The 17494-nt window shown below is 46.5% G+C and overlaps 1 protein-coding gene across 3 annotated transcripts in view; it reads left to right on the top strand.

Moving 5' to 3' along the window:
- LOC138260632 (mitochondrial ornithine transporter 1-like) overlaps nucleotides 1–14665 on the top strand; it is a 153952-nt gene extending 139287 nt beyond the window's left edge. For all 3 annotated transcript variants that reach the window (XM_069209179.1, XM_069209177.1, XM_069209180.1), the window contains exon 7: nucleotides 14076–14665. In XM_069209179.1, coding sequence (XP_069065280.1) covers nucleotides 14076–14203 — 128 coding nt within the window. In that variant the 3' untranslated portion in view covers nucleotides 14204–14665. The remainder of the gene's footprint in view (nucleotides 1–14075) is intronic.
- The last annotated feature ends 2829 nt before the right edge of the window (nucleotides 14666–17494 follow it).

The raw sequence follows: 17494 nt of genomic DNA, 5'->3' as shown, positions 1-17494 counted from the left end.
GTCCTGGGGAGAATGGCGACCAATACTCGACCTTCGGAAGTTAAACCGTTTTCTAAAGAAGCAAACTTTTAGCATGGTTACGCTACATGACATATTACAACTCCTGAACCACAGGGATCACATGGGGTCATTAGATTTTCAGGACGCACATTTCCACGCACCAATAAACCCTGACTCATCGTAGATTCCTATATTGGCAGATAGCAGGAATACACTTTCAGTTCTAAGTATTCCCTTTCGAGCTAAAATCTTCCCCCCCAGAATTTTCACAGTGGCTGCTCATCTCAGGCAAGTATTCCCGTACTTGGACGATTGCTGATAAAAGCTCCTACTTCAAGACAAACAGCGGAAGCAACAGCCACCTGACTTTCGTTATTCAGCATAGTAGGCCTGACAACAAATTATAAAAAGTCACAGCTAAAACCAACAACAGGGTTGACTTTCTTGGGAGCCATTCTGGACACAGTGAAGGACAAGGCCTTTCCCTCTGAGAACAGACAGGCAAAAATCCACCAACTTGCAACCAAACTTCCTGAAAGAAAGTAAGTTTCTGTCCGAATATACAAGTTGTTCATGGGAATTATTTCCTCATGCATTCCCTTGGTCCCAAACTGTTGCTTACGCATGAGGCCCCTTCAGCAACAACTCGACGAGCAATGGATCCAGACACAGGACTTGTTTGACGATCCTATTCACATTATCCCAACAATTAAATTGGAGATATATTTAACAGAGGGTCTCGGATACTTTAAAGTGATACCAGATTTCATAATAACAGATGCATCGTTAGAATGTTGGGAAGTGCAACTCCCCGAACTTAGGATAAGTGGGAAATGGTCCACGGAGGAGAGAAACCTCCATATCAACCAACTGGAACTCAGGGCTATCCCCTTAGCATTGAAGGCTCTTCTTCCCAACATCACAGGCTCGTTGGTCCTCATTTGAACAGACAATACAACCAGTATGTTCTATCTGAACAAACTGGGAGGAATGCGTTCCCATACGCTATCTGCTCACGCTCAAGACATCTGGATCTGGGCACTTCAACATCACATAGTCTTAAAAGAGGAACATATGCCAGGACTGCACAATCTTTCTGCTGATTTGTTAAGCAGAATCACCATTCCATACCATGAATGGGAACTAAATCAACACAGGACAAAGGAGCTGTTCCAGAGCTGGGGAAGACCGAAGCTTTACCTCTTTGCAACGAGAGAGAACAAGAAATGCCTGTACTTTGCAAGCTGGCATCCCCAAGAGTGATCATGGGGGAATGCATTTTCGATGCAATGGTCATGAGTATATGCCTACGCCTCTCCTCCATTTCCATTGATCCCAAGGGTAATAAAATTGAGAGAACCTTGCAGACTCCTGATAGCCCCCAGGTTGCCCAGGCAGTACTGGGTCACCAAACTCCTCTCAGAGCAACCTTGCTGGCAACTCAGGATGACAGCAGACCTGTTGGCAATGAACAGGGACCAGATACGGCATCCGGACCCAGCATCGCTACACTTATCAGCCCGAATCCTGAATACAATGAATTTGCATCGCTAGTCATTCCAGCAGACTGCAGAGGAATACTGGCAAAGGCAAAAGCCAAGGCAACAAACAAAACCTATAAGCTCAAGTGGGAGCACTTCTGTCTTTTGTGCGAGTCCGCAAACATCCACCCACTCAAAGCACCGCCAGAACAGATTCTTCCGTACTTACTCCACCTGGCAAAATCTAAACTATTGCATTGTTCGATAAAAGTACACCTGGCAGCAATTGCACGCTTTAGACGCGCCATCTTTGAGCTCCTCTCGAGTAATTAAACAGTCCATCAAGGGTCTCTTCAGGGTTTTTCCTCCAGTTAAGAAACCCCCGCCAGTGTGGTATCTGAATGTAGTTCTAGGGCAGCTAATGAAGCCACCATTCGAACCGATACACACATCGGAGCTAAAGCATCTTACCTGGAAAACTGCAATACTTTTGTGTCTTACTTCTGCGAAGAGGGTGAGCAATATACAGGCTTTCAGCATCAAAAAACCTTTCCTGCAGTTCACTGCAGACAGGGTTATCCTCGGGAGAAACCCTAAATTCATTCCGAAAGTTCCATCCTATTTTCATTTAAATGAGCCAGTTGTTCTCAGAATGTTTTTTTTCCAAATCTACAGACAGCAGCAGAAAAGTCCCTCCGCTCACTAGATATCAAAAGGTGTCTCAATTTCTATTTACACAGAACTCATCACATAAAGAGATCAGACCAGTTGTTCCTGGCATACAGAGGTATCAGGAAAGGTCTCTCAGTAACTAAGAAAACTATTGCAAGATGGATAGCTTTGACCCTGCTTGCAGGTAGGTCGCTCCCCGCTCCGCCTTCCGTGCCACCTCCTTTCCCTTTCCCTCTTTGCTTATTTCCCCGCTGCTGCGTCCCCTCCCGCCTCCCCCCTCCTTCTCACCGCTTCCTTAGTGTTTTTCCCCGCCGCTGCGTCCCCTGCTGCCCCACCCCCCAGCCCTTGCATTGGATAGGCCCTCCCACCTGCCACTCCCACCCTCCCCTCTTATGGCAGCCGCGGCGCGCTAGCAGGGAGCAACCTTTGACCCTGTTTGCAGGTAGGTCGCTCCCCGCTCCGTCTTCCGCGCCACCTTCTTTCCCGTTCCCTCTTTGCTTATTTCCCCGCCGCTGTGGCCCCTCCCGCCTCCCCCCTCCTTCTCACCACTTCCTTAGTGTTTTTCCCTGCCTCTGCGTCCCCTGCGGCCCCTCTCACCTCCCCCTCCTTCTCACCGCTTCCTTAGTGTTTTTCCCGCCGCTGCGTCCCCTGCGGCACCTCCCATCTCCTTCTCACCGCTTCCTTAGTGTTTTTCCCTGCTGCTGCCGCCCCTCCCGCCTCCCCCCTCCTTCTCACCGCTTCCTTAGTGTTTTTCACCGCTGCTGCATCCCCTGCGGCCCCACCCCCAGCCCTCTCATTGGACAGGCCTCCCACCTGCCACTCCCACCCTCCCCTCCTCTTATGGCAGCTGCGGCGTGGGTGCGCCAAAGTCAAGCCCATCTGCGCCCGTCCGCGCCTGGACCGCGCCCAGTGCCAGAACCCCTGGCCCTCTCACACACCTACTCCCCCCTCACCCTCCACTCTCTCAACCCAGGCCCCTGCCCCTCATGCACCACATCTAGCCCCACACACACACACTCATGGTCCCTTCACCTGCCACACCTGCCACTTCTCCTGCTCGTCATCCCTCACACCACACACCAAATATTGCGACCCCACCTTCAACAAACACAACACCCCCAACACAAGACTCACCCACCCTGCCCCCACCAACCAACCCCGCAGCACACCAGCCCACAACCAGAACACACCCCGCAAAAACACCCTCACGCACCACACCAACGCCACCCGCCACAACCACCTTAACTGCTTGCTCCTCAACATCCACTCCATTCACAAACATGCCATAGAACTCTGGGACCTCATCACATCACACTCACCTGACATCGCCTTCCTCACAGAAACCTGGACCAACCCCTCCTCAGAACCCGACATAGCCATAGCCACCCCCAAGGGATACAAACTCCAACACAAAGACCGCCTCAACAGACCAGGCGGTGGCATCGCCATCCTACACAGAGACACCATCAAAGTCACCACCAGCTCCCAAGACACCATCGACAACACTGAACACATGCACTTCCTCATCCACATTAACAACAACTCCACCCTTAGAGGTACACTAATCTACAGACCGCCCGCCCCGTCCTGCCTTCTGCGACACCATCGCCGACAGCATCAGCTCACACGCCCTCACCTCCACAGACTACATCATCCTCGGTGATTTCAACTTTCACTTAGAAAACCCACAAGACCACAACACTACCTCCCTCATAGACAACCTCACCAACCTCGGACTCAAACAACTGGTCACCGCACCCACCCACTCAGCAGGACACATGCTTGATGCAATTTTCACCTCAAGCCAACACATAGCCTACACCCACACCACTGAACTCCTCTGGACTGACCACTGCTGCATCCACTTCTCCTTCACCAAACCCCCCACACACTACCACCAACACACCACACCCTACCGCATGTGGGACAAGATCCCCACAGAACGACTAAACTCCCAACTGGCCCATAACCCCTCCCCCCCCCCCCCCCCCCACACACACACACCAACGACCCCAACACAGGAGCACACAACCTCCCCAAATGGATCACTACCTGCGCAGACACACTAGCCCCCCTCAGAAAACACATCGCCACCCACTACATCATGAACGCCCCATGGTTCACCCCTGAACTCCAAGACTCCAAGCGCAAATGCCGCCAAGCTGAGAAAATATGGAGACTAGAATCTTCCACAACCAACTGCTCCACCCTCAAAACCACCATTCGCACCATCACCAACTCATACGCACCGCCAAAAGAGATCACTACAAGACACGCCTTTACAACAACTCTCAAAACAGCAAAGAACTCTTCACCATCATCAATGAACTTGCCAAACCCAAAGCCAGCAACATAAACCCCACACACACACACACACACACACACAGCCCCTATGTGACGCCCTTTCCAACCACTTCCTCCACAAAATCCTGGACATCCACAACAGCTTCATACCACACACAGCCCCCACACATACCCCTCACTCACCCAACCCCCACTCAGGACCCCCCCACCATACTCTCCACCTGGACCCCCACCACACATGAAGAAACCGAAAAAAACATGAACTCCATCCACTCCGGTTCCCCCTCTGACCCCTGTCCACACCGCATCTACAACAAAGCTAGCCCTAACATCGCCCCCGTACTCTACAACATAATCCACTCCTCTTTCGACTCTGCCACCTACCCAGACCCCTGGAAGCATGCGGAAATTACCGCTCTCCTAAAAAAAAAAAAAAGCCGACCCAGAGATCCTCTCCAACTACCGCCCCATCTCCCTTTCCCCGCCAAGGTTGCAGAGAAATTGGTCAACACCCTCCTATCCCACTTCCTCGAAGCAAACACCCTTGACCCCTCACAATCTGGGTTCCGCAAGAACCACAGCACAGAAACCGCCCTCATCGCATGCACTGACGACATCAGGACCAAAGTCGACAAAGACGAGAACGTCGCACTCATCCTCCTAGACCGCTCCGCAGCCTTTGACACCGTCTGCGACCACACACTCTGCACACGCCTACACAACATAGGGATTCGCCACAAAGCCTTAGACTGGCTCACCTCCTTCCTCACCGACCAGACCCAGAGAGTCCGCCTTCCGCCCTTCCACCCTCCCACTCCAACACTACCAAGATCACCTGCGGAGTCCCCTAAGGGTCCTCTCTCAGCCCCACACTCTTCAACATCTACATGATCCCCCCCCCTAGCCAACATCCTCAGAGCACACGGAATCACTATCCTCTCCAGATGACACCCAACTCCTCCTCTCCCTCACCCGCAACCCCACCACAGCCAAAACCAACCTACACGCCGCTCTCCTCGACACCGCCAGCTGGATGACCACTAACCACCTCAAGCTCAACTCAAACAAAACCAAGATCATCATCTTCGGCCCCAACAAAACCGCATGGGGCGACCCCTGGTGGCCCACCGCCCTAGGCCCCGCAACCCACGCACGCAACCTCAGCATCATCCTCGACCCCTCCCTCTCCATGACACAGCAAATCAATGCTCTAACCTCCTCCTGCTTCAACACACTCCGCACTCTAAAAAATAATAATTTTTTTTTAAAAAAAATCCTTCAAATGGATTCCCCCAGAAACCAGAAAGACTGTCACCCACGCAATCATCATCATCAGCAGCAGACTAGACTACCGTAATGCCCTCTACGCCGGCACCACACTCCAACTCAAACTCCAGAGAATCCAGAACACAGCCGCACGCCTCGTCCTTGGCCTCGCCTGCCACGAACGAATCTCGCCACATCTCAGATCCCTTCACTGGCTCCCCATAGACAAGAGAATCCCATTCAAGGTCCTCATCCACGCGCACAAATCCCTCCACAACACCGGCCCAACCTACCTCAATGATAGTTAACTCCCACACGCAAACTCCTATCAGCCGACCTCTCCCTAGCCACAGTCCCCCGTATCCAACGCACCACCACAGGAGGCAGGTCTTTCTCCTACCTCGCCCCCAAATCCTGGAACTCCCTCCCCCTGACCTTCGCAAAACCAAAGTCCTACTGGTCTTCAGAAATAACCTCAAGACATGGTTGTTCGATCAGTGACCCTCCCTGCACCCTTCCCCCCTCCCCCCCCCCCCTCCTCCCAGTCTCCTTCCCTCAGTGCCTTGAGACCCTCACGGGTGAGTAGCGCGCTCTACAAATTTCTTTGATTGATTGATAGCTGCCACTGTTCAGTGTTGTCATGCGCAGGCTGGTAAAAAGTTACAAGGCACAGTAACAGCCCATTCTACGAGAGCCATGGCTACGCCTATGGCCCGCTTTGCAGGAGTTCAATTCAGCACATCTGCAGGGTGGCGAGTTGGTCGAGCAGGCACACATTTACAAGACATTATTATCTGGATGAGAGCCATACGGCAGGTACGGCTGTGGGACAGGCAGTGTTGCGACATCTTTCATTAAGGTGAGCCTCTTTCTTGTTCTCCCACCATCCTCTTTCTCAAAAACTATTGTATATTTAATTTTACTGTATTGCTTGCTATTTTGATCCAAGCATGTGAATCTATGAAAGATCCAAGAGTAACTGAAGTTCTCCAGTATTGAATACCAGGATACCAGACAGAGAAGCAGTGCCAATTTTTCTGTAAGCTCTTTTCTGGACAACCTGATTAACATCCCAAAGAAATGAGTAGTGGTTCTAGAGGGAGGGAGGGACTGATCCCTCGTAGAAGACTGCCCACAAGAAGGGGAACCCATTCAAGGGAGAATGACCAGCAGAAATGGCTGATCTGAAAGTATTGATAGAGCAGTAAGCCACGCCCTCCATAGATAGGCTGGAAAAAAAAATGATATGCACTACATCAGAGTCCATGGGATTGAGATTTCATCGCAAACACAAGACCAGCAAGTCCAGGCTCACTTGTATTGTTTGGTTGTGCTGGGAACCCAGGCTTTGAATAAGAGTTCCTGCGCTTGGCCCAAAAGGCCCTGGACCGACCATCGTCTCCTGAAATTCGTCACGCCATCAGAGATAAAGAGCCTTCCAGAACCATTTGGTGAGACACATGATCCGGATTGAGAAGAATCTAAGGAAATGGGGGAAGTTGGATTGGAAAATCTCAAAGTTCCATAAGAACTGGAAACCAAACTGGAGATCTCCAAATGAGTGTCTTCGGGACTATATTGGCATGCTGGCGACATACCTGTGCGGAAGTGCGGGTGATCATTGCGAAAGGAGGAAAAGCATAACCTCTCTCGATTCCGGTCCTGGAGAAAAGCATCTGTGGCAGCCGCTAGGGGCTCCGGCCTCCAGCCTCCAGCTGCAAAATCTGGGAAGTTGGTGGTCATTGAGGTTAGAAAAGAGATCCTGATGGAGCTTCCAGAGACTGGTGTCTCAGAAATGTCCGGTTTGAAAGTCTGCCACTTGGTTGTCTTGACCGGAAGGTACTCTGCCGTCACATAAATTTTATGGTCTAGGTAATATTTCTAAAAACTGGATTGCGAGATCTGACTGTTTTGGACCGAAATCCGTCCCCCCCCCCCCCCCCCTCCCCCAACACCAAAAACCCCCCTCCAGATGAAATAATGTCAATTTTCAGGAGAATAGACATCTGAGCCTGGTCTGCTGGCGTCTGATTCGATTACCAGGTCAGAAGCCTAGACAAAAATAGCTCTGCCGTTCCAGGCATCCATGTGGGAGAGCCGCCAATGAACCTACTTTTGAGCTTCTTCCGAGAGGAGGATCATGTGAGTAAGAAAAACCTTTGTGTAAATTAGCAGCTTTTAGATGTTGTGGAGCTCGAAAATGGAGAGGGCCAGGAAATATCGCCTGGATGGAGGAAGAGAGGAGACCTACCAAATGGGCAATCTGACGCTGAGAAATAAAAATTTTCTCCATTTTCCTAGATGGAAGACTGAGGGTGCCTGAGACGGAATCTATTACAAAGCCTATAAAGACTGCCTTTTGACAAGGGATCAAAAGATGTTTGGATTTGTTTATAATAAAACTTAGCTGTTGTAAAAGATAAGTAGTAACTTGTAGATGAAGAGCTAACTTCCGAGGGCACTGGGCCAATGGAAGGATGTCATCTAGATAAATAGTCGTATACCCTGCGCTCTAAGGTGTTCCACCACCGGTTTGAGGACCTTGGTGAAACACCACGGAGCCGAGGAGAAGCTGAATGGAAGGTGGCAAATTCGAAGGTTTGACGCCAAACGAATTGGAGTAAACTCCTTTGAGGAGGGACAATTGGAATGGTTAAGTATGCGTCCTCTAAATCCAAACATGCTAACCAGTCCAAAGGACGCAAAACATTGCGAAGAAGGTGAATCCCTTCCATTTTGTAATGTCGATAGACAAGCCAATTGTTTAAGTCGTGAAGGTTTATGACGGGCTGTTGGCCTCCATTTTCTTTGTTGACTAAGTAAAGGTTGCTGATGAAGCCATGACGATGAGGTTGCGCTGGCCAAATAGCGTCTTTCCAGCAGAACCGCAACCTCCGCGTCCACCAGCGAGGAAAAATAGGCCGATGAATAAGTACCTGTTTTGGGTTGCCGTGAATTTCTATGTGGAAACCTCTGATAGTTTGTAGAACTCATGCATCTCCTGTGATTGACTGCCAAGCCTGGGTAAAATTCGCCAGATGGCCATATACTATTAGAAGAGACAAAGGAAGAGCTCTTACCTCTTACTTCTTTGTTCTCTGAAACTCTGGCCTCTAGTCAGATAGAAGTTTGAAATTGAGCTTGGTCCTGAGGTTGACCTGATTGGGATCCTTGTCCTAGGAAGGAGTGTTGTGAATAGAGGCGGTCGGACGAGCAGCCCCTGCCTCGACCGGCCCCGTGGAAAACACAGGAAGGGGGATTTTTTTTTTTTTAATTGAAGACTGAGCTTTGTCTAACGTGAAGGTATTTACAAACTTTCAGAGTTTCTTGATAAAAGGCTCACCAAATAGTCCACCCTGATCCACTGGACCCGATTCAGAATCTGCCAAGTCACCTAATTTAGGATCTACTTTAAGAGTGCCCAGCGATGCTCAGTTGATAGAGCACAGTTAACATTTCCCAGGAAAATGATGGCACAAGGTGCCCAACCAGAGAGTATCTCAAAGAGATAACAGACCCTGAAGCCTTTGCATCCTCTGCTGTATCTAAAATGTTTTTTAGGGGACCGAGGACATCTAATAACTTGTCCTGGCACGCCTGCCAGGACCTATGTATACCTTTTTAGGATCCTTGATGAATTTGTGGAAAAAGGTAGACATTCTAGGGTCTAGTTCTGGGGTCAAGGCAACCTTACCAGGCAAAGAGGGGCAGGGACAGTCTGCCCTGCGACAACTGTGATTTATTTTTCTGAAGGTTTTTTAATGCGACCTGCCACATAATTGGCAACTTTCTCAGCTGGAGCCCTTTCGGAAGAACGAGGGTGGAGGATGTCATCTGGGTCTAACATATTGGAAGATTCAGGGGTGGAGTCAGAAGGAGCTTGTAGGGAAGGAAGCCAAGGTCTAGAAGGGCCAGGGTCTAGAAGGGCCAGGGTTTTCATTTGGATCAATGTAATTGTCCGAAAAGTGATAATTGTTGAGAGATGAGGAAGTATCTGTAAATGGGCCAACATCATTTGACATGAAAGCCTGTTTAACGTGATCAAACGTATCTTGATCGACTCCTGCTTCACGACGGTACTTTGCAGGGCCCTCAGTAGTGGGTTAGGGAGTAGGAGCTGAAGGGTGAGGGGTAGAGGAGACTAGCCTAGCACACACTCGTACAATTTGTAGGGACAGTCGTTCCTCTAAGGGAGCAATGGCTTCAGAGACTGCCCAGTAGATAGAGGCATCTAATACATCAAACAATTTCTCCTCATTAAATTCCATAAGGATTATATAGAACTGTATTTAAGTAGTTGAAAAGAAAGGAGGTGAGGAGGCTTTAGTATATATTAGGAGAGTATCCCTTATCTTAATATAGGACTGGGTGTCATTCTAGATGTTTAAGGGCAGATCTAAACTGTAAAAGGGGTCCAACCCAGGGACATAAACACCCCTGGTGTGAGGATAATTTAATTGGGGTAAAGTGCCTGAGAAAAAAGTTTCCTGAATGAAAAGACAGCAATAATACGGACCGTAAAAAGGGCACAGGGGAATGTATTCAGATAACAATGTAAATAATACAGACCCTTCAGAACAGGGCCTCATAAAATAATGAGGATAGAAAAAACTGAGGTGGCTTTACAGACCCCAATCTATAGAGAAAGCTGTGTGCAGGAAATGCTCGGCTCCAAGAGACTGAACGTTCCAAGCTGAGTGCGCGAGAGCATCAGCACAGAGCGCCCACTGGTGAGCCCGAGACACTGCTTGAGTCACACTGGACGGTTTCAGTAGCTGCGAAGGAGTGGAAAACCGTTCCCGCGGCTGAGGAAGAGAAACAAGTAGATAGTAGAAAAATATTAATAAAATAACAGTAAAACATTTTTTTTTTTAATTGTAAAAACATTTTACTGAAAGGAGATAAAATCATGACTGATCTCAGCTGCGAGCAGCAAAGAAAGGAGAGTTGCAGGCACTAACAATGGACTTCGTTGGGACTTATGCCTGCTGATTGGTTACTGGCATTCCATTACATGTTATTGGATATGCTCATTTTTTACTTCCTGATCCTTTGGGTTCATGGGACCAGTAGTTTGTTTAACATTGTTGTCTTTCTCGGCTGCTATTGATTAAAGTAGAGAAAGTTAAGCATAATCCTCGCCTCCGGTCATGACATAGAATTATGCATAGTCCTAAATGACTGGGCTAAAACTCCTACTATTTCTCAGAACTGATTACCGATATAAAGGCAATACACCAATATGTTGTATAAAAGCTATTGTATTGTGCCACAATTACTGAGAATCATTTCCAAATGGGACTTGAATTTCAAAGTGTGGCCAGATCAAATACAGTCCTTAACGAAGATTTGTTTTATGACCAACTGTTCATTCCAAAATGTATTACGTTTGGTGAAAGATGTGGAATTCCTATTGCCCGATGCCTGGACCTATTGTTTGGGGTCAAGGGCAGCAAGTTTTCATGTTTATGCTGTCCTTGTGCCATGTAGACCCAACCCTCTGTAGCACAAACCCTTATGGTATTTATGGTTCATTAATGAAAAGCCTTCATTATTAGGGTGAGTGCTGTAAATAAACGTTTTAAGGTCACACTGCACTACTTGCAATAGTTCCAGTAAAAAAAGAAAAGTGTGCACACATTTGAAAATTTTAACAAAATGAGGCTAAGTATAATGCTCCCAGAATGCTCTCTGATAAGATGCAAATGTTTGCAGAAGCTTTGCTTTCAAAATAAAATGTTCAGAAAAAAGTACAAGTAGCGAAAACAACGTTTTGCTACTATGAAATTTTAGGTGCTATTTCTTTGAAGTGTCATTTAGTAAAATGTGTTGATGCATGCTAGAAGTTCCCAAAAATATTCCTAATGGAAAATCACTGTTACCATTTTCAACAAGATTATGGGAAGCATGAAAATAAGCAAGCTAACCGATCTGACATTTTTTTTTTGAGTCCTTTGTTTACGTCCATGTTTGTGTGTTTTTTTTGTTTTGTTTTTTTTAACATGGCTATTGAAACACTTTATTGTTGTGGGAGCTGCCAGGCCCACACCATTGTAACAATCACTGGCAAAAAGAAAAAAATGTTTTTGGTCTCAAAAAGCATACATTGCCACCATTGGCATAACAAAAGCCCCACAGCCACCCTCTGGGGTGCCCCCTCAGCACAGCACCCGCCCTGAGTGAGTCTGGATTGGGTGGCCCCACCATGTTCTTTGTGGGGGTGGGGCCTACTGTTTTATTATGCCTCTGATTGCCGCAGTAGTTCCTGGCACTGAACAAAACTACTTTGTGGGCCAATATGCTCCTTGTGGAAGAGCAGAATGTGAACACTCACAGCAAAGCCAGCGGATAGGAGACAGAAATAGAAGTTTAATAAAAACAAAATGTCTTTCTTAACACTAGACCTAATTAGGGGCCCAATTCTTAAAGAAAATCACAAAAGTGCACCCATGGAATAGGTGTTGAAATTAGTGGCTTTCATGAATTCACAAGAACTTACAGAAGTAGAACAGGAACTTATACTCCTAGAAAATATTTGTAAACTGTATTTTAGCACGAGCAAATATGGATGTGTAGATTTGCTCATGTGAAAATCTGTTGAGCGATTACAAATTCACTTTCCCTCCACACACTTTTTCCCAACCCTGGAAGAACTTCTACTTCTGCCATTGTCAGGAGTAAGCTTCCAACCTTTCTCATTATGGGAAATGATTAGAGAAGAGCTGGTGAAAATCCTTTAAACATGCAAATTAGTAGGTTTTCAGACTCAGGCATTCCAGTCGTGGTACTATTGTTTACTGCTTCCTCCAGCCCCAGTATGTTGATCTGAGGAAGGTGGCAAAATAAGGAAATAGCTATAGTAGGGATTTAAATTACAAGTATTTAAGCCCTATTATAAGTAGTAGGCCTGGCATAATCAGTGAGGCTATTATCAGAGCTATTACATAATGAGATTGCTACCATAATTTGTCACTGCACTACCTGGCACCAAAGGGAAGGTGTAGATGTTTTTTACCGCACAAGTGGATTTAACAAGCAAACTGTCCCATGGACAAGTAGATATTTTATTAAATTCCACACCCCTGCTCTTTAGGGCCTGCAGCATTATCTTTACTAGAATGAAGTCAGGACTTTGACTTGCCTGTTCTAAACTGCTAATTTTCTTTTTCAGCCATTCAATCATAAATGTTCATTTTTTGGCTTATTACCCTGAATATTAGTCCACTTTGGGCTTTGCCTTCTCTGTTGGGAAGATGGTATCAGATTTTCCTCTAGAATGTCCTGCTGTAAGGAGGAATTAATGGTGGCATAAATTGCGAGACATGCAGGGCCTCCAGCTACAACTCAGCATTAAGTCATAACCGCTGTGCTTAATGGTTTCTTGTGGTGAAACGCAATGTTTGGTTTTCAACATTGTGCATTAGCAGTAAACTCCACATTGGTATCATCTGCCCAGAGGACATAGATTCTGTATTACTGTGGTTTATTCATGTTGAGTTTGTAGACCTACGCTGTGTAGCAATGTTCTTTTTGGAGGGAGGAGGCTTGCTTCTGCCTACCTTCCCATAAAAGATATACTTAATTTATTTTGCTAATGGTAGAAAAATAAACTCCAATTTTACTGCATTGACAGACTTTTTAGATGCCTGGATTTAACTTTATGGTTCTTTGCAACCTCTAAAAAGAGTGACATGATCTGTTCTTGGGGTATATTTGATGGGATGTCTTATTCAAGGTACTTTGTCAACCTCTTTGAACTGTCTTGATTTCTAAATTTGTGTCCCTGCCGACTATTGTACTTCATATTCTTTGGAAATGGCTTTATAAGCTTTCCAAGATTGATGAGCAGAAACAAATGTTTTTCTTCAAAATGTTTAGTTAAAATTTGACCTAAGCATGGTGTGACCACAGCCCTAAATGCTCCAGACAAATCTGATCAAGTTTCTGATTTAGTTAGTAGCACTCCCTCAAGTATTCTTGGGCTGTTTAGCAGCACCCCATTTTATTTGCCTTCTTGATTGAAATAGAAGCAGTAAGGGTGCATGCTCTTTTCATACAAGGCTTTCGAATGTTGCCTCCGTTTTTTTTGTTGTTAAATAATAAGGACAAAGGGAAAGGTTTGTATTTTTTTTTATAATAGGCTAGATTTATCTACACTTTAGACTTGGTGAGAACTAGGTGAAGGTCACATATGGTTTCTTATGTCAAACTGTAGAATCTCATTAGTATATATTTTAATTTTCGCATTACTTTATATCTTATGTATTTAAAGCTGTATAAGAACATTCATGTGACATTTAGAAGACATACTGATGCTACTTTACTTAACCTTGTTTCACATTTCTATTGCAGGTTTCCTTGCTCTGTACTCTGGGCTGATGCCAACTGTGATCCGAGCGTTTCCTTCTAATGGTGCTCTGTTTCTGGCGTATGAAATGACTAGAAAAGCATTAATGAACCAAGCCTCTAAAACCAGTTGAAGTTGCAAGACTGTTGGGGACAAACTGCAAGAAATAAAGCCTTGAGAAGGAGCTTGGAATGGTTTACCATGGACGTTCGGCATAACTGATATCTTAGCTCTCTGGCTAGTTCAGAGTAGCCATTTTACCAGTCTTTGCCACACCAGTATGAAGAGCCGGGGGGAGTTTCTGAGCATCAGGGGCTCAATAGTCTACCAATGCCTATTTTTTTTTTTAAAGAAGTATTGGTTGTTTGCACATTGATACCAGAGGATGGTTGAAGCGAGGCTCTGGAAGAGTCCAGGAGAAGAGCTCTCCTTGGATTTCTTGCAAACTTTCTGCCCACGTGGATCCTATAGACTTTCTGACTGAGGCATATGATGGTGAAAAGACAGATCTACTCTACAGGAAGATGTCAATTAATCTCACGGAGGCTCCTTATGGTGGCGGGGCTATCCTATCATTAAACTTGTTGAAACAACAGTTGATAAAAGGGTTTGTTTTTAGGGGGTTTGGTGCTTTTATTGGCGTTCCAAAGAATGAACATGCACAAGCCTTGTATAAAACAAAAAAAAACAACTAAATATCTTGCAAAAGCTTTCTAAATGACCTTCCATAGATAGAAAAAAATATTCTCTCCAGATTGCAGAATCCTTGGCTGAGCCAGGTAACTGTTCACAAGTTGGAAGTCCTTGGTTACAGGCAACCCCTATTTCTAAGCCTTGTTCCTTTTTAGAGATAATTGTTGTAGCCCAATGAAACATTGCAGAGAGAGAGAGACTTCAAGTCCATGGCTCTGAGAGCTCCCTTCAAACACTCCTGGCCTTCATGCTGGAGCTACACATCGGGTGGGCAATAGGCATGTTTCTAGTTCTCCGTTAACAATATATATATAGACTGACTGCTTTGACTTAATGATCTCTATTACAATTCCTGGTCTGCACCCTGGTGACGGAGCACCCACTGTCAGACAAGCATAGATTTCACCAAAATGTACCCTGGTGAACAGAAGCCATAATGCAACCATAAGGGATCATTCTGTCATGAAACTCTATCAATATGCAAGTGTCTAAATATGTGGAAGACAATATCCTGCTTTATCCTACTTCTCCAGTATTGGGGTATCTTTCATAGATTCACATGCTTGAATCATTCCCCGTCGTCGAAGTGGGAGTCCCACAGTACATAGAAAGCAATAAATAGAGATTTTTTTTTTTCTTTTTTTTTTTTCTTTTTCATTGAAGTCAATAGGAAAAAACACATTCAATTGTACAACTATCAGCCTCATTAGAAAAAGCCCAAACTTCAGCCAGTCAGGCGAGACCACCCCTTTAGAATCCTCAGCACAGAGGCTCAGTCTCTCAGATTTTCTACCGCACGTCGTGTGTAAGGGAGTCTCCCTGAGCTCTGCTCAGTTTTCTTTCTCTTCAAGAGATAATCTTCAATTTTCACTTTTGTTCTTACTGTAGTATTATTCCATCATGTCTACAGCAAGAAAAGGTTTGTTTAGACCTTGTGGGACCTGTGGAAAGTTAAGACTTCACTGTGAGGACCCTCACAAGGAATGCATATACTGACTCCATCCAGAGCATAAGGTCAAAGACTGTAAGATCTGCAGGACCTTTACCAACAAGACTCTGAGAGACAGAGAAGCCAGGCTCTTACTTTGGCTTCAGAAAAGAAAGGCCAGAGAAGCTCTTTCTGAGGAGGAGGACAGCGACATGTCAGTGGCCTCAAAGAAGAGGAAGAGGTCTGTGGAGAGCTTCTCCCCCAAGAGCAGTAAGTTAGCCAAGAAGCTGCATGCATTTAAGGACAGGCCGGAGGAACAAGCTTCAACATCCAGAGAAATGGGTGGTAAGCTTTGCTCAGAGCCATCTACACCTGCTTCCTCCTCAAAGAAGCTCAAAAGACCTTCAAGTTCCCTGCCACCGTCGACGTCCAGGAGATCCACACCGTCGACGAGCGCATCGTCGACGGCAGGCCTTCCTTCATCGACAACAGCGACGGCCACGTTTACGGCTCCATCGTCGCCAATGATCGTTACCTCGTCTCCACTGTCATCTATGACTATAACGTCGGTGAGCTTGAAATACGGTCCATTGTCGGCTCACACCTTGAAGATTACAAAGAAACCGTCGACGGGTAAGAAGAGGAAATCTCTACCGTCGCCGCATTCATCGACGAATAAATTCAGAAGTTCTTCGTCGACGATCTCACCGATGAAAGCAGCGACTGCGACACACCCGTCGACGGCAACCCCGTCGGCGGCAGCCCCGTCAACGGAAACCTTGTCGACGTTGGCACCGTCGACGGCAACTTCGTCGACGCTCACAGCACCGATAACGGCCCCACTGACGACGGCTCCGTCGACGCCTACACCGTCGACGAGAACACCATAGACGAATGCTCCGTCGACGAGTGCTTCGTCAACGGCTCAGTACCCTGATCCGATAACCAAATATTTTTGAGCATCTCCTTACCTGCCACAGAGAATACTTCCAATAAAGAGCAAGTCTTCTCTCCTACTTCCATCACATACATCACCCAGTAAAGTCACACCAGTACCTCCGCAACATCTCTTTGCTGACGAGGAGGATGAAGATGATATATATTCTGATGATGGTTTCTTCCCGGTGGCACGTAGCCCATCTGAACTACGGATTAAGTGTCAGGAGGAAGATGAAGAAGAAGATGACCAGCCTTATTCGGATCAGCAAAATCAGAGTCACCTGCAACTTCAAGAGCAGCAGGAGCAGACAGTTCAGATGCCTGTCTCGTTGATAGCTAACCTACAGCAAATGATGCAGGATTATTATTCTAGATTTCCTCCACCTGGCTCTTCTACCCCGGTGCAACCTCCGCATACACCAGTGTCCACCCCTGCTAGACCATCTGAATTTCCTGATCCTACCACAGCTCCTTCATCTGGACAGGATATTGCTCCACCTTCATCTGAGGACGAGCAGGAAGAAGGTGAAAATCAGGACACTGACTCACTCATTCCAGAATGGGATGAATATCAAATTCAAACACCATCTCCTTCTACGCCACCACCAGTAGACTCTGCACCGCAGGATATTGGTGGCTTTCATAGTGTGATGGAAAGAGCTGCAAAAAGATTCCAACTGTCCATAACATCAAAGCAGTCAGACTGTTTTCTTTATGACTTCAAAGAGGATACTAGGAAGTCTGTAAGGGCTATACCCATTGTTGACTTTATTTGGGAGGAGGGCCTTAAGGTCATGCAGACTCCATCCTCCATTCCCGCAGTCTTACCGAGACTTGAGTAGAAATATAAAGCACCGGACAATT

This window comes from Pleurodeles waltl, chromosome 2_1, assembly GCF_031143425.1.
Source record: "Pleurodeles waltl isolate 20211129_DDA chromosome 2_1, aPleWal1.hap1.20221129, whole genome shotgun sequence".
NCBI classification, from domain to species: Eukaryota; Metazoa; Chordata; class Amphibia; order Caudata; family Salamandridae; genus Pleurodeles; species Pleurodeles waltl.
The sequence above is the reverse complement of the archived record's forward strand: the minus strand, read 5'-3'. Positions and strand labels throughout refer to the sequence as shown.